Source organism: Enhydra lutris, unplaced genomic scaffold (assembly GCF_002288905.1).
Source record: "Enhydra lutris kenyoni isolate GAN:26980312 unplaced genomic scaffold, ASM228890v2 scaffoldscaffold62, whole genome shotgun sequence".
Lineage (NCBI taxonomy): Eukaryota > Metazoa > Chordata > Mammalia > Carnivora > Mustelidae > Enhydra > Enhydra lutris.
Window position 1 is genome coordinate 9,220,786 of NW_019154146.1, and position 17,752 is coordinate 9,238,537.

Here is a 17,752-nt window from a genome sequence, read left to right on the forward strand (position 1 = left end):
CAGGGTTTTTGTTTTTGTTTTTTAATGTAAAGCATGAGTTTTTAGCATGGGCATTTGCCTAGACAGACAACGCATGGAGGGCAGGCAGGCCCGCGCGGGCGCTCAGGGTCGCCCAGAGCTGTTTCTTCACTGTCCCCACCCCCCCACAGGAGTCTCAGCGCAGTCAGAGGACAAGGAAGTTCCCGGCTCCAGCCGAGGGTGGGCCTCTGCTCACACAGGGACTAGAGGTCAAGGCCCTGGCTGGGTGAGAGTGCCCATGCCCTTCCCGAAGGCCAGGGGCACAGCCCGGCTTCCCAAGAGCTGCTGACTCCGCTCAGCCTCTGTGAGCCTGTTCCAAGCCTATTTGTCGGATTTTCTCAATAACGAAAAAAGTTACGCTTTACTGAATGCTTGTTTCGTACCAGGCTTTCGGTTACATCGCTCCTTCGCCTCCAGGAGCGTCCGGAGGTCAGTGTCAGCACTTACCAGTCTAGGGGGAAACACCACGGCTCGGGCTTCGAAGTTCTCTGCTGGGGTTAGCATCCTGGCTCCTCCCGGGACCGCCTGTCACGCTGTAAGGCGGGACCCTCGCCCCCACTGAGAGCAGCCACACCGGTTTGCCTGAGACTCATCTGATGCCCCCAGTGGCCTTCCACTGGCGTGTGGAGAGGCTGTAACTTGTCTCCCTCAGGCTCCCAGCCAGGGACAGCCTGCAGCCCTGTCTGCCCGGACCTCCCCCAACACACAGGCCAGCGAACACCCCCCTTGGGGCCAGGCTGCCTTGCCCACTTGCCCCTCCTTTTCTTCCCTCTGGGATTATCATTGTGGTCCGAAGCCACATCCCTCTACCGCCTTAGGCTGATTTTCAGTCCATTTCCCTCAAGTCCATGGCCCACTGTTTTTTTTTTTTTTTTATCTTTTTTCTTTTTAAAGGTTTTATTTTTTTTGAGTAATCTCTATACCCAACATGGGACTCGAACTCACAACCCTGAGATCAAGGGTCGCACGCCACCCTCTGAGCCAGGGTCCCTGTCTGACTCTGCCCTGCATTCCTTTCTCGGTCTGTCTTTAAACTATGAGTTACCCAGTTGTTCCCTTCACGGCCGCACGGCCAGTCAGCTGCTCAGGCCACCGACTCGGGCGCCACACCTGCTCCCCTGAGAACGCACTGTCCCAGGGAGGGTCGCTGCCCATCCCCCATGCCCACCTTCCTGGGGCCGCCGCGTCCTCTGCATCCACTTATGCAGGGCGCAGCTCTGTCCTCTGCTCCCTCAGAAGTGCGGGTGTGCTTCTCAGGGGTCCTCGCACTCAAGTGGTCCCTCTCTGACAAACAGGACTTCTCCTGGCTGACTGAATCCCTTTGTTTAAACGGACCATTTCCCCATCGCGGTCCCAGCAGGCTGTGGGGTTGCCACCGCCTCTCCTAAGCTCCCAGCCCTACAAACACAGACACCAGCTCAGGTGTCACATTCCACCCTTCCCAGGCCCCCTGTGGTGGTCTTCACAGGGGTGCCAGCTCCCCAGGGGTGCGGGGAGGCGTCCCATGGCACTCCCCCTAGAAAACCCGAAGGATCAGTTTCTAGATTTTAGACTAGATGAGGGACGTGGACTCTCTTCAGTGTATCTAGAAAGTTCTCCGGGACAACTGAACTATCCACGATGTACTGGGTAAAAAACCAATGGATAAAAATTTTAGGAGATTTCTTTTAGATTCTGCCTGCATTTTAAATCAGGTGGTAAAAACTTCAAACATCAAAAAAAAAAAACTTTAAAAATCAAACCATATAATATCTAAGATTTACACTCAGTCCTCAACTTCAACTCATTTAATAAATGTGAACTATTTGTTTCCCTGTTTAGTACAAAACACCTTAATTAAACATACAATGAGTGATTCTGGATATGAACTTAAAATGTGGGAGGGGGCACACAGCTTTTCAAAACTCAGCAGATTCGTGAGCAAAACCACAGCAAGACCAGTGTCTACTGACTTGCTTCCCGAGGGTTCTCAGATGGTGATCTCTTGGGCCCTGCCCACGCCTGTTGAATCACAGTCTTTTTAAAAAATCCTCTGGGGGAGTCCCAGGACCATAAATCTTTGAAGGTCTCCCAGTCCATCACGAGCTAGAGCCGTACTTCTAAATACTCTCTAAGCCTCAGTTTCCCTGTTGGTAAACGAGGATTCTTATACTTAGCTCAGCGGGCACAGAAAGCACTTGGCCACAGCAGGGACACAGAAAACAATGGCTTTTATTATTTAACGAATGAGACTCCCGCCAGCTGGCCAGACAGTCCCCCGCTGGGTGTTCAGAAATGCCCCTACTTGCCAAGGAAGGCAAACCCAGCCCTCTCCTTGTGCAGTCTTGACACATGGGGTTGCTGGGCTGCGCAGCCCTGACTGGGTACGTCCCTGAGCATCTGGATGGTTCTTCCACACCTACCTCTGCCCCACAACCCAAACCCTATTTCTTAGCACCAAAGAAAGTGAAAACCCAAACAATTCCTCTATAAAATGTTTTTCATAAGAGGACTATTTATTTTTCATAAAAGAAGAAGCAACCTAGGGTGCCCCATTATTAGAATAAAGGAGCACTTTTGTGAAGATAGTAACTCGGTAGTTGACAGGGGCCTGCTTGAGAGCACCTCTCTGAGAGTCATAAAAATTCAACAGGACAAACCGATTTTAGAGACTGAGAGGCGGCCAGGTTCTTCTTCACCCCTTTCTCAGAAATCATTAATCAAGGGCCATCGTCGAGCTTGCCAGACGCGGCGCTTTTCCTGTACAAAGGCTGAAATTCGTTTTCTACGAACTTGCCACTGATTGACAGAGCCCTACGGAAACATGTAAGTGTCTGTGCTTACATTTAACTGACTCAAGAGTTTAGAGAACACTCCGCTGGACTCCGGCCCCGGGTGCCCAGCCTGGGACGGGCAGACTTCGCACACGAATATTTGTTTGTCCAGCCAGTACCTTCAAGGTCTCCTGGAAGGTTGGGTCCACCGTGTTCTTCTGGACTCCAGTCTTGCGCTTTCCCTGGGAGGATCTGTCAGGCAGCAGATAGGTCTTGACGTACCTAGTGGTCAGACACAGACAGGTCAAGGTGATAGCTCAGTGAGGGGGCTGGGGGGGTGTTGTGGGCAGGGGGACAAAGGGTTCAGGAGGAGGAGAATCAGACCTTAGCATTTTCTTTACCCTGCTTCCCAGGGGACTGGGGTTGACAAAGAGGGCTTGGTGGGGAACAAGGATAGCACTCGGTACACACCTTCTAGCTTACTCAGTCTTTGGCCAGAATCCTCTGGAACATTCCTGGAGGTGTAACACGCCCTTGCTTTCCTCCTGCCCTCCCCCTCGAATCTACATCGCCCATTACCTGCGATGATTTGGGGGATGACCACGGACCCAGCGGCTGGGCTGCTGGGGCTCCACGGTGGCAGGTTAGACAACCTGCCTGGATGTGGAGGTCCTGGGCCAGCTTGTCCTCCCTCCACCCATCACTTCCTCCAACCCACCGAAAAAAAAAAAAAAGTGGGAAGAAAAAGTATATGCCTCACCCTTTACTTTGCCCTTGTGGGGCCTGTCCACCTGCGTTCTCCCCATCCCCCGAAATCCTGTTCTAGACGGACCCCTCCAGGGAGGTCCCAACGCTGCCCTTCCTGGCTCACAGCTTCAGCGATGGCAAGGACTACCGGTTCCGGTAACAGCTGGATCCTGTGTTTTTGTCCGTTCTGACAACCTCTGCCTCTTGACTGGAGAATCTACATTATTCACCTTGAAAGTGACTACTGATCAGGAGGGACTTACTTCTGTCATTGGCTACTTGTTTCTGCGTCCCTTCTAGCTTCGGGTCTCCCATTTACTGCAGTACTATAGTCATTCTTCTGTGTTTATTTACTTTTTAAAGATTTATTTTAGAAAGACAGACAGAGAAAGTATGCGAGAGGGGCGAGGGGCAGAGGGAGTGCGACTCAAGCAGATTTCCCCATTGAGTGTGGAGCTGGAGGCAGGGCTCCATCTTACAACCCTGAGATCATGACTGGAGCCAAAACCAAGAGTCAGCTTAACCAGTGTAACCAACCGAGCTGCCCAGGTGCCCCGATATTTTTGCATTTAGCTGAATTTTATGATAAAATGTTTAAATTCCATTCTCATTTCTTTTTGTATATGTTCTGTAGCTGTTTTCTTTGTGCTCACCAAGGGGATTACATCTCCTATCCTAGAGTTATAAGGCTCTACTTTGAATTTTTACCATCTTAAGGTCAATAGCAAACAAAAACTCTGCTCCTTCCTGGTGCCAGCCTTACCTTGTCGCATTGATGAGGTTGTGAAACGACGCCTTCCTACCCTGGGTAGCCAACATCACAGACTAACCTTTCTTTTAAGTGTGTTAGTCTCTTAAGTTAGGTCAAAGACAAAGTGTGGAGTTACAGATCAAAGTTACAACAGTAATTAGAGACAACAAAATTTTTTAAATATGTAAGATGCAAGTACACAGCACTGTTAAACGGTACTAGCTTTTATCACCGCCCGTGTCTTTGCTTTTCCTGCGGTCTTTCCTTCCGCACATGCCCTTGACTTGCTGTCTGTCCTCCCATTGCACCTTGCGGGGGCTCCCTTGAGCATTATTTTTTTTTTTTTTTAAGATTTTATTTATTTATTTGACAGAGAGATCACAAGCAGGCAGAGAGGCAGGCAGAGAGAGAGGAGGAAGCAGGCTCCCTTAGAGAGCAGAGAGCCCGATGCGGGGCTCGATCCCAGGACTCTGAGATCATGACCTGAGCCGAAGGCAGCGGCTTAACCCACTGAGCCACCCAGGCACCCCTCCCTTGAGCATTATTTCTTGCAGGACAAAGACCCTCAGCTTTTGTTTATCTGAGGATGTCTTAGTTTCTCCCCCACGTTTGAAGAACAGCTTTGCTGGATGTAGGATTCTTTTTTTTTTTTTCTTTTTTAAGATTTATTTGACAGATCACAAGTTGGCAGAGAGGCAGGCAGAGAGAGAGAGAGGGAAGCAGGCTCCCTGCTGAGCAGAGAACCCGCTGTAGGGCTCAATCCCATGTCCCTGGGATCATGACCTGAGCTGAAAGCAGAGGCTTAACCCACTGAGCCACCCAGGCGCCCCATGGATGTAGGATTCTTGGTTGACAGGGTCCTCCCCCTCTTAGCACTTTGACTCTATCTACTGACTGCCTCCTTGCCTCTAAAGGATCTGCCGAGAAATCTGCTGCGAGTCCTCCTGAGGACCCCAGACAGGAAGGGGATCCCAACAGCTGGAGGAGATACCACAGCGGCGGCCTGCCTCTGGGTCTGCCCCTCTGTGATCAGAAGCTGCGGTCTGCAGCCAGAGCACACTACCCTCATATCTGCAGGACAAAATCCTTTTTTTTGTCCCCCACACTGACCCCAGCATGCTGTGTGTAAGCGGCTCCGGGAACACTGGCACAGCTCCCTGCCACGTGGCTGGGAGTGAGGGGACAGAGAGCTGCTACTGGGTAAGAGCGGATATTGACTGAAATTTACCCCAGTGAACCGGCCAAGCCTTCCGCTGGAAGTTGCAAGCCTCCAGGAGCCGGCAGTTCCGAAGTGGTTTCACAAGACAGCTTCTACCAGTGCAATCACGGTCTTACAAGGAGAGACCAGTTCCTAGGGCTTCCCATCCTGTCACCCTCCCAGAATCCTCTCTGGGCTGTTCTTTTAAAAAGTACTGAGTATTACTCCAGTAAATATTTCACTGATGGGCAATTCAGTTCGACCCTATCATGGCTTGATTTTGCCGAGGTGGGGAGAGTTGGAGTAGTCCCTGCTCTGGGGCTAGAGAAACCCTTCAGCTGCCTCCCATAATGCCCTGGGTGTTCTGCTGAACACCCAGCTCCGGCTGGTCAGAGCTCCCACCTTCCCCAGCATCATGCCGCGCCCAGTGGCTCATCACCCCCAGTAACCGTCCTGTGACAGACCTCATGAAATCTTGTCCTGTGTATGAGCCCTGAGTATTTGGCCAAAGCCTCAAGGTGGCCCCCATGCAGAGTTTTAGGTCTACTTCTCTGTGTACTCTGTGCCTCACTTGCTTACTTTGTGTCGAATGTTTGTTATGTTCCAGACAACGTTCTGAAGGCTTAATATGGGCAAATTCTGGAAAACGCCGCAACAATCCCTTGAAGGTGGGGCTACTGTTTTCCCTGTGTCACAGTGAGGTATGGAGAGGTTGCGTGACTTGTCCAAGGTCAACCCACATAAATGGTGGACCAGGGTTCAGTGTCTGTACTCTCAACCACCTCACTACAGTCCTTTTGAGAATTACAAGAGAGGCTCGGCATGCGCGAAGAGTCATGGGCAGAATAAAGGTCTCTGACGGGACTGGACGGGAGTCTGAAGAAGGCACAGGATTATGGTTGCTACTTGTGGGCGTGGCGTAGGGAAGATAGTCACAACCCAAACATGAGGAAAGTCTCGATCTGGGAAAAAGTCAGGGGACAGCTTTGAAACAACGACTATTTCAATTTTCCTGAGCCAAAGGTATAAGTTGGGGGACTAATAGAAGTTAAGAAACCAGAAGGACAAGAGGGACGCTGTTATGGAGACCCATAAATGCCACATACAACAATGTACTTCATCTGTCCTGCCCTGAGGAGCTACTGATGTTTTCAGAGCCAAGAAGAGTTTGGCTTTCTTTCCCATCCCCTTTCCCAAGCTGGTAATTAAAACATTGTGCTCAAAGTTTTCCATGTGAGAAAAAAGAAAGGCCACAGAAAATCAGTTCCAGTTCTAAGGGGAAAAAATTCTAATAAATAAAAATAGAGAAGAATATATTTATAACCTTCAGGTAGAATCTTTCTACAGACTCAAAATACATTTTAAAGGAAAAGACTGACAAATTTGACCTCAAATTCTCTTCAAGAAAAGCCAGCATAAACAATGTTAGAAAACAAGTAACAACTAGAATATATAAAAAATACAATCAATGAAGAGCTATATTCAAAAAGGGTTTAAAAACCCCCACATTCCTGTAAATAAATATTAAAATGGCAAACAACCGAATAGAAAAATGCCAAAAGATAGGAGTTCGGGACGTTCACAGAAAGGAACCTTACGTGTCTAATGTGTGTATGTATGAAAAGCTGCTCATCTCTGTTTGCAACCAGGGAAATGCATGTTAAAGTGGGGAAATATTATTTCACATCAGCTGGAAAAAATTTGTAATCTGTTTATGGATTGTGTGACACAGGTTTTTGGTTTGACTCTTCCTCTGTGGGAAGTCAAGTTTCCCAACACCATTCATTGAAGTTCATCTTTTCTACATTGATGTCTAATAGCCCCTTGATCCTAGAAGTTCCCAAGCAGGCCAAGTTCTGTATCTGGACTTCTGATTCCGCTCAACTGACCTACTTACCTATCCTTGCATCAATAAGCCACTGTTTGAACTACAACTGGCTTTAAAAATCATTCTCAATTGGTCTTTTTTTTTTTTTAAAGATTTTATTTATTTATTTGACAGACAGAGATTACAAGTAGACAGAGAGGCAGGCAGAGGGAGAGAGAGGAGAAAGCAGGCTCTCTGTTCCAGAGAGCCCGATGCGGGGCTCGATCCCAGGACCCTGGGATCATGACCTGAGCCGAAGGCAGAGGCTTTAACCCACTGAGCCACCCAGGCGCCCCTCAATTGGTCTTTTTATAGTTCTACTCTTTTAAACAATTGTCTTGGTTATTTGGGGACTTCTGCTCTTCCGAATAAACTTTAGATCCAACGTGCCTACCCTCAATCCAAAACCCAGGGAAAAGAAACTTACGGATTGCACTTTTTCTTCTTTTCCTCTCCATAGGCAAGATTCTTACAGGCCTTGATGCATATTTCTAAAGAACAGGTTTTGAAGCAGTAGCGAACGGCAAACTCGATTTCTCCAGTGACACTAGCTTTGTCAAAATTGCCCATCTCCGCGCATGCGCTGTTAATGCTAGTTAGACTGGCCTGAAATCAAGAAGGACAGATAAAATAAATTATTTCCCAGTTAGTCTATTTGTTGCAGTTCTGGTTTCGAGAGATCAAATTAATCAAAATTCACACAAAACATGCATCCTGACTCATAGTAAGTTAATAATACACCAGCTTGTACTTTGCCAAAATAAGTTGCCACACAGTCTGTCCGAAGGAGATGGGAGATCCTCGGAAAGTCAGTCTTGCCCAGATATGGTGTTTGCTGAGCAATGAAGGTTACACAATCTCATTCTTTAATACAAATCAGTTGGGCCGAAGTGGATTATCTCCTGCGCAATTCTGCAGAGATAAGTCTCAGAAGGGCAGATAATACCGGTGGCAGGAAGAGCCTTGTGGAAAGCCGCGGAGTAGGGGTGCTAAATCCCACGACTGGGAGTCAGATACAGCTGGATTCCGACCTGGGGCCTGCTACTCAGTAGCTGTGTCGAAGTCCACATGGAAAAAAAATCAATACTAGTCTCATGGGGTCACGGTGAGAAGTGAGTGGAATACAATGTGTAAAGTATGTAGTCAAAGACAATAAATTCTGTTTACATTTTTATGTAATGAAATGAAATTAATGAAATGAAACTTAATGTAATTAAATGAAAAACAGAACGGCCACCATTAGTTAGGGCGCCGTGAGCTCAGGTGATGAGGATAAGGAGCGTGGAAAGCCTGTGCTTAAAAAGACACACCAGCTGCTGTCGCACTGTTAAACTTGCTTAATATTTGCCCCATTCCTGGGCAAAAATCTCCGCACTGACTCTCTAAAAATAGGGAAGCCTGAATGATTTCCACTGCTAATTCGCAGCGAGATTCTCCACGCCGTAAAACATCCTGGGAGGAAACAAAGAAAGTCTGGGGCTTTTCCTCTCACTACAGAGCGAGCAAAACCCAAACCAAACCAAGCCAACAGGTCATCAGAAGGAACTAACAGCAGCCCCGGGGCTCAGAAGCCAAGGGCTGGGTTAACTAATGCCAAGCACACAACCACCTTCACCGCACCCAGTCACAGGCTCTGAAACACATCTGCCAACACCCACACGGTTGTTCGCGTGAAAAACAACCTTTACATTTCACACTCACAGAGGGAAGGAGCGGTGAGACCGCGGACTCAGCGAGGTGCACACGAGAGAAGGAGGAAGGGTAAGGACGCCTGGCAGAAGGCGCGCGTTGCTTGCAAGCAGAACTGGGGCAGGAATGCAGGGGCTCAAAAGTTCCAATAATTAAAATGGGATTCGTCCCGGGACCTCATTTTGGGCCACGTCAGCTTGGACTGAATTGCAGAGACTTTTCTGCCAAGAACAAACAGAAAACCGAGTTAGGTCCCAAACAGTTTCAAGGTATCGTAGAGCTCCCGGGACAGCCAGGACGAAGGGTGGAAGCTACTAGAGAGAGGAGGAGCACAGTCCACGAGCCTGATGCTCTGAGCTGTGTCTCTCTCGGAGGCATTTGTCCCGCCTCGAGCAGACCCACCTGGAGGACAGAGGAGTCAAGCTAAACGCAGCAACCGTGGGGCCCAGAAGCCAAGGGCGGGGGGATGACAACTGGCGTCTGGAGCCCTGAAGGCACACACAGCTTCAGCAGCCAAGTTCGCAGAGAACGTGGAAAGGCACCAAAGTGGGAGACACACTAGAGGCTTCTTTTCCCTTCAAGGGATTTGCTGATTTGGAAGTTCTCACTGAGCAGCTGAGAACACTTTCTAAAGTTGTTCTTCCTAGAGAAGCCCACCATAGAAAGGAGGGGCTCGGTGGCCTCCAGACTTTCAGTGGGGACCCCCCCCGCCAACACACACACCCAGCTTCCTTCCCAGGAGTGAGAGTCCGCGGGAAATGGGGAGGTCCTCACAAAGCATGACAGCCCGCTTTGAACAAGCTCGACACCAGATGGGTAAAGACTGTTTACCTTCACTCTAGCTGTCTGCTGGAAGTAAAAGAACATTCTCTCTGAAGGAGGGTCACACCCTCCTCTCCGAGCTGCACATTCCTGCCCCCACTGTACCTCCAGTACCCAGCTCAGTGCCTGGCTCATGGTAGATCCTCAGTAAATATTTATGAAGGGAATCGAGAAAGCACTTGAAGTACTTTGATTCTAGAGTGCTCTGTGTAAATATTATGGCATGAAGGGGTACGCAGTCTTGTGCCTGAAGGAGCCACAGAACTCAAGGGAGAGGACTCACTCGGGTGGTCGTCCTAATCTTCTAGAACTTTCTTAAGGCATTTAACTGTGGATTCCAGAGGGAAATAAATGTATTTATTTTTAAATAAAACTACAGGTAGGCACATAATAAAATTGCTGCAAATCAAGACAAAGATGAAAAAACATAAAGGCAGAGAAAGGAAAGATATGCTATCTTTCATGGAGGAATCAAGTAAGGGCAGGAGAGGGTGGGCGCCGGGGGGTCACTCGGGGGTCGCTCGGGGGACTGGCTGCTTCTGTTCAGGAGGGAAAGGAGGGTAGGCTGGGTCCAGATACAGTGAGGTTAATTTTGATATCAGGAAGATTAGACAGTTCTGAGGGGAGTCCCTTTTTTTTTTTTTTTTTGGCAAAGTGAAAAGGGATTTGTTTTGTTGAAAATGAGAAAGAGCAGGATAGAAGACCTGAACGAGTTTTGAATGAACTGGAGAAGGTGTGAAATGGATGTTCTGAGAGCAGGAAACCGGGCTACCCAGAGAAACGCAGCAGGCCCGGGACCGCTGGCCCTTTGGATGACAAGATGGGGCAGACCTCATCCCCGCACTCTCCCACTGGCCATGAGGTCGCCCTCCTGCGGGGTGCAGAGAAGGCGCCCCTGGCTCATCCAGCTCGGCGACCACGATTATAAGGAATCCAGAAAGCATTCGAATTACTCATCCTTCATCTCATAAATCCATTAGCAGAGCTCAGAGCAGGGTAGGACCCACCCAGAAGCTGCACAGAAATCAGAAGTAGAACCGGAAGAGGACGGAGGTACGGAACGCCCCAGGCCGTCAGCTTACAGTAGTGTCTGTGCCCGCTTAGCCAGGGAAAGGACAGCCTCAGATAATGAAGGGACAGCAGAGCACACCCTTTGGTCAACCACATTCCTGAGATAATCCACGTCTCTATCACTGTTGCCTCGGGAAGGTTTTCTGGTTCTATTTTCTTTGTAGCCAGAACAGGATCTTGGAGCAAGGTGCAACTTTGAGCAGCGCCTGGAGGCAAGCCAGAAAGCCACTAAGAGCTCGGCCTTTTTCATTCGAGCCATTGGTGCTGCTGGAGTTTGGAAGAAAGTAAATCTGAGCAAAAGCAAAGGAGAACTAGCTAAGGCAGGAGCATTTGGTGACTTTCTCCAAAGGACACCAGTTAGCTACTGTAACCACAAGCCAGCCTCGATGCCCTTTCCTTTCGCAAAGGCAGGAAGCGGGGGTCAGCGGAAACCACTACTACAGTTGACCTTTGAACAGCACGGGTTTGACTATGCAGAATTTTCCAGTAAGCACAGTACAGTGCTGTAGATGTATTTTCTCTTCCTTATTATTTTCTTAACATTTTATTTTCTCTAGCTTACTTTATTGTAAGATCGTAATACATTATACATATAACATTCAAAATACGTGTTAATGGACTGTAAAGGTTATCATTAAAGCTTCCAGTCAGTAGCAAGCTATGAGTTAAGTTTTGGGGGGAGTTGGACGTTATGCACGAATTTTTGATGGCACAAGGAATCAGTGCCCCTGACCTTCACATTATTCAACAGTCAACTGTATTCTTAAAAAACAAAACAAAACAAAACAAAAAACTCCTGATCGCCAAGAGCACACTGAGACCATTACTCTAGAGTGGTCAAAATGGCGGCCACGGAGCCAGACAGGCTTTCATTCTACTCTGGGTCCCAACACTTAGGGGCTGTGTAATCTTGAGCAGTATTCTTACCCACCATAGACTCAGTTTCCTCACCTGTAAAATGGGGATCTATTTCACAGAATTGGGATGAGGCTCAGTTAGTTAATGCACGTGGAGACTTAGAACCATCCTCATGCATAGTAAGTATAGGACATTCATTACCATTTGGAAAACGCCAGACAGTGTGGCCATCCTTTGTGAGCTGAGCGACTCATTTCCTTTTTCTCCTTTTTTTCCTTTTTACTATGATACATATATTAAAAGTACATCTCATGGATACAGCTAAATAGTAATTCTAGAAGGAACATCCACGTGCCCACCACTCAACTGGAGTAGAAGAACATTAGCGGGACCTCAGAAGTGCCCTGGGGCCCCACCCCTGTCCCATCCCCTCTTTCTTGTCCCTAGTGAATGCGGTTTCAAAATTTCCTGTTATTCACCCTCGTAGTTCTTTATGGTTTTAGTACATATGTATATATCCCCCTAAACAACATATTGGTTATTTTCACCTGATTTTGGAATTTGCAATTAGAATTCCTCCCGTGCACATATTCTGTTTTTTAAATTCATCAGTATGGTCAGCTGTGGTTGGTGTTTACTCCTTGTCACTCCCAAACAGTATTCCGCTGGATGAACAGGCCAGAATATGGTCATCCTTTTTTATTGTTGTTAACAAAAACACATTCATACGGGTAGATCACTAAATACAGTACTCTTTTAAAAAATCAGCGGAGCCCAGACAAGTTCAAAAATATTAATGGAAAAATGAAGGATTTCCACACACACCTGTGTGATGGGCCGAGGGAACGTTCTGAGCCAGTCCCTGTTTAGAAGCAATCAGTGGGGCGCCTGGGTGGCTCAGTGGGTTAAAGCCTCTGCCTTCAGCTCAGGTCATGATCCCAGGGTCCTGGGATCGAGCCCTGCATCGGGCTCTCTGCTTGGCCGGGAGCCTGCTTCTCTGCCTCTCTCTCTGCCTCTCTGCCTACTTGTGATCTCTGTCAAATAAATAAATAAAATTTAAAAAAAAATTTAGAAGCGACCGAAACACCATGATGACATCCCATGTCTCAAATTCATGTTTAAAGAAAACAGCTGGGCAGTTGGATTTTTTTTTTTTTTTTTACTTCTTTGATTAATAATCTGTTCCCTCGCAAACTTCTGCCAACCTCTATATCTCAGGAGTTCCAACTTCATGTGGTCACTCCTGCCAACCACAACACCTTCTGGCAGGAAAAATGTAAACTGCATGAAAACACTGATATAGATGCATTCCTTTTCAGATTTTTTTTAAAAAGAAGTAAAACAAAATTAAAAACCAGATAGGAACTCTGGTAGGAACTTTTCTCCTGTAGGTAGTCTAAAAAATTAATGTATTTCTTCACACCACCAAGTTCCACTCTGATTGGATTTTTCTTTTTTTGAGGGGGGGTAAAGCAAATTATTTTTTCCTCCCCAAACATTACATGTTTATGGAAAAAAAATACAGAAAATGCAGATGAGCCCCCAGAAAAATTTTAAGAGAAAAGCATAACCCCATTATTTCATGGTCAAATTTTGGTAGCACCCCTTCGCTTGTTTTGCGATGTCTATAGCCATTTTGTTTTTAAAAACATGTGCTACTGTAATACTATTTGGTAACCTTCTATGTTCATTTACCAAGGTGTATTTTCTATATTAATATTCTTCAATGTTATTTTTCATAGCTACATTAATTCCTCTGAATAAATGCACCAGCAGCTTCTGAGAACGCCTGCAGCTCCACACCTTGCCAACGCTGACCCCATCACTTCTAAACTTTGCCAAGATGACCCCAGAAACAGCACTTGCTTTCATTTTGCTCTGATTTAACCACCTGGGAGGTTGAGTGTTTCCCCTACTTATGGCCCCTTTGCATTTCTCCTCTTGTAGTAAGTAGAGATTTAGTGAGCTTTTTGCGGCTCTGCGTTTCTGCTTCCTAGAGGATGTGCATGTCTGTCCGAAGAACAGGCAACGTCTTCGGGCTAGAAGCAATAATCAGTATCTGCTTTGTGGGAGTTTCGTTTCCTCAAACACTGCTTCAGTCTAAGGGGAACAGGAGAGGGTTCATCGTGGAATAACTCAGCCTCACCAGGATAACTTGAAGGGCACAAACCAGAACACACCAGAAGACCGGGAGAAGGGAACCGTGTTGAATTTGAAGGGAACCGCCCTAAGAAGCAGAGCCTGGGGGACAGGAACATACTCACCCGCTTCCCACCGCCACAGCGTTTCCCACCAGTCGGAGAGGTTTCCTAGGTGTGGGTCCGCCCCAGGCAAGTGCGGCCAGGGAACCCCCTCCCTTGGAGAGCTACCAAATCCAGGGCCAGCCCAGAGAGCCCGGGCTTTGACTCACATGGCTCCCGGGGGTTGAGTCAGAGCTGCTCAGAAATCCATGAACCAGATTTCCCCATTTGTGAAATGGGCTCACAGTATCCACCTGGCAAGATCGTTGTGCAAATGACTGCGGGGAAGCACCTGGCTCAGGGGTTTGCACACAGCGGGCTTTCGATCGACAGCAGGTCCACAGGAGCCATGCCGTGGTCCCGCTGGGTTTGACTGCCCTGCTCTTTCGTGGCAGGTGCAGCTCGGGCACCGGAATTGCCCCAGACAACACCCAACCGGGCAACCGCTGACACAGCAGGAGGAGGGGAGGACAGTATGAGTAACAGAGAGAAGGGAAGGATGACGGCGGGGCAGAGCAGGGCAGGGGGCAGGCTTTTGTCGGACTGCAGAGGCCAATCTAGTAGGTCTGGGGCGGGGCCAGAGATTCCCATTTCTGGAAGGTGCCCGGTGATGCTGTTGGGCCCCCACAGTGTGAGGAGGGTGGGCGCAGAGCAGTGGCCCACTCAGGGACCGGTGGGGTGGGGGCCGCCAGGACTCAGGGGACTGAAGCAAGGACATCCGTTAGCTATCCTTCAGCCCACAGTCTGGCCTGCTTCTGTCTCAACTTTTTAATGTTCCACCAGATATGCATGTAGTTGGGGGAAGGGAAGTCTATCATTTTCTAAAGTGAATGCCATTTTCTGTAAAACCCCAATCGCCCCAGCACAGAGGGGTCAAAGGGCTCGCTCTGGGTCACACCAGAGGAGCTGGAGTGCGAACCAGGAAGATGGTTTCTAGAAGCTGAGTTCCTCATGGCTCTAACCCACAGGGCAGCGAGTGCATTTGGACTCTCGAAACAGCCCAGTGAGATAAAAGAACAAGCCTGATACCCATTTCCTTGATGAGGACTCTGTCATCTGGAGAGTCTTTGTGATTGTCTGAGATTCTTTAATAAGTCAAAGAGCTATGACAGTGAGGTGACCTGTCATCAAGGCTGGGTCACACCACAGGCCACAGTCTCAGGCATGAAGTCTGCATTCCTTCGATGTTTTCAAATAAACAGACGAATGACAAAGAGGCCTGCCTCTGAGCAGAGACAATCTTTAAAATATTTTGAAAAAGAAGAGCACAGTCAGAGGACCCAGGCTACCTGACTTCACGGCTTCCTACAGTTCCCAGGACGGCGTGGTCTCGCCCCAGTACACACAGCAAGGTCCGCAGAACAGAACAGAGAATCCAGAAAAAGACCCACCCTTACACGGTTACTTGATTTGCAACAAAGATACCAAAGTCAATGGGGGGAAATGAGAGTCTTTTTTTTAAATAACTGAGTATCCATGCAGGGAAAGCAGACAGCCTACACCACTCACAACGTCCGGGAGCCGGAGCACAGGCCGTGCGGAAAAATGAAACTTTCATAAAGCTTCTAGAAGAAAATAGGAGGATGTCTTCATGACTGGTGGGTCGACACGACCCGAAAGTAATTGCAAGAGAAATATTTGATAAACTGGACGTCACTGAAAGTAAAAACTTCTCATCCAAAGATACCATTATTTTATAAATTACTATCTGTCCGTATAAAAGAAAAGCCATCAAAGTATAGCCAGGTTTCCCCAGCTCACAGGTAGGTAAAATATTACCACCAAGTTCTGCTGGCCTGTTCCGGTTCATCCCCCAGGGCACCACTTCCCTCTCCCCTGCTTACCCCGTCCACCCCGCTCCAACATCACGCGGACAGGCACGCGTCACGTGTCCAGGGAATTAGCAGAGACTCACGTGTCTCAAGCCTCCAGAGAATAAAGCGCTGGGCGTCGGCCTGGCTGAGAGATTCTCGGGCTTCGGAACAGGATTAGGAAGGCGTTTGGGACTCTCTTGGTTGAGAGGTTTAAGAATATCCGGCGCGCTCGCCTTCTGGAAGAGGAGACACAGAGTTAATGATGGGGTCCGCGTCCCAGCATGGCTTTGTTCGAGTGAGGGAACTACAGCAAGCACGGCCTGCATCTGTGGCCCAGCGGCCCTCATCTGCGAACTTGTGGGTGCTGAGCAAGGAGCACATTTCTGTTTGGATGAATGCTTACGCACACCCCCGTGGGGGCCTGGCAGGCACCAGCAAGCACTGGGATAGTCACGAACAGTGGTGGGTGGATGGCTTACGGATTAGTAAGTCTTAAAGAGGTGAAGTCCACATTTTGACCTTGATAATGATCCTTGCAATAAATCACATGAAATACAATATTTAGCCTATCAGTTTGAGCTCCAACGTGCCTATAACAAAGGGAAAAATCAAAATATGCCTCTGAATTTTATCAAAATACTTCAATAGTCAGTACTTCTATAATGTACACAGCTTTGCTTTCCAATGTGGTGGTCACTAGCTGCTGGTGGCTATTTAAATTTAAATTCCCATTCATTACAAGCAAATAGAATCAATAAATTTAGCTCCCCTGTTGCCCTAGACACATTCCAAGTGCTCAGGATCCACATGTGGCCGTGGTTAGAAACTTCCCTCGAAATGTGTTAGCATCCCACATGAAACACAAGGCACAAGGTAGGAAACCTCTTTCTGGCTGAAGACACGAAGTTTGTGAATCTAGACTCTAGGTTTGGATGCTGGGTTGGAAGTGGAACTTGGAAATATCACATTTGAAGCATAGTAGATTTCAGGAATGAAAGACTGAGAATATTAGCGAACAAGTGAAAGACGTGATTAGTTCCAGATGACTCTTAGGGTTTATGCTCTCGATCCCCAGAGCACCAGCTCGGTTCCATCAGGCATTTGCTAAGCAACACCATCTTCAACCCACTGCTCTAAGTCTTGGGGCAGAAAGCAGGGTCAGAGGAGAAGGGGAAGGAGGAGAAGATGCACTGTCCGCCCTCCCCCTAGAGGATCTCACCTAGCTGGTTGGAAATTAATACACCATTGAAATGGAGGCACAAGCCAAGTCAATGGGAAAGAGGAGAGGGAGAGCTGATGCAGAAGGGGGTGTTGAGATGATCTTCCAGGGGAAAGTAGGACCTGAGTGGGAGGTTGAAGCCTGGGTGGGGAGAGACTCAAAGGTGGGGCATCATGAGCGGAGGTCCCATGATGACGGTCAAGTACAGAGCATGTTCCTACACCTGCTAGCGACCCAAGCAACCACAGAGACTCAGGAGGCCAGATTCCTGACATGTCAGGTTGTCCAGAGACCAGGCAGCTTGGGGACACCAAAGAGCAGGTCCAGGGGAGGAGGCAGGGGGCTGGAAGACTTGCAGATCTAAGGGGAGGATTTCAGGGATGAAGGATATTTGAAGAGGAGGAAAGACTCACCTAAAATTAAAGAAATGCAGATTTTTGAAAATTGTCTATCGAATTAGCAAATATTAAAATAGAAAGTGTAACATTTAGTGCCTGCAGGGGTGCTGAAAAGCGGGCTACTCTGCTTCTAGTGGTGGGGTAAACTGAGTCAACCCCAGAGGAAGGCAGTTTGACAGCATGAATTATAAGCCCTAAAAAGTCTCTGTGAAAAATGACAATATATGTGTATTGACATGGAAGGAATTAAAATATAATGCTAGAGATTCTTAAGAAAGTAAATTACAAAAGTGGAGGTGTGGCGCGA

At 48.0% G+C, this 17,752-nt stretch overlaps 1 protein-coding gene across 4 annotated transcripts in view; it reads right to left on the reverse strand.

Annotated features, from left to right (window-relative positions):
• LOC111158716 (synaptotagmin like 3) overlaps nucleotides 1–17,752 on the reverse strand; it is a 73,746-nt gene that overhangs the window by 6,520 nt on the left and 49,474 nt on the right. For all 4 annotated transcript variants that reach the window (XM_022520941.1, XM_022520939.1, XM_022520940.1 and 1 more), the window contains 3 exons: nucleotides 15,930–16,064; nucleotides 7,762–7,940; nucleotides 2,951–3,053 (listed from right to left, as the gene is read on the reverse strand). In XM_022520941.1, coding sequence (XP_022376649.1) covers nucleotides 2,951–3,053; nucleotides 7,762–7,940; nucleotides 15,930–16,064 — 417 coding nt within the window. The remainder of the gene's footprint in view (nucleotides 1–2,950; nucleotides 3,054–7,761; nucleotides 7,941–15,929; nucleotides 16,065–17,752) is intronic.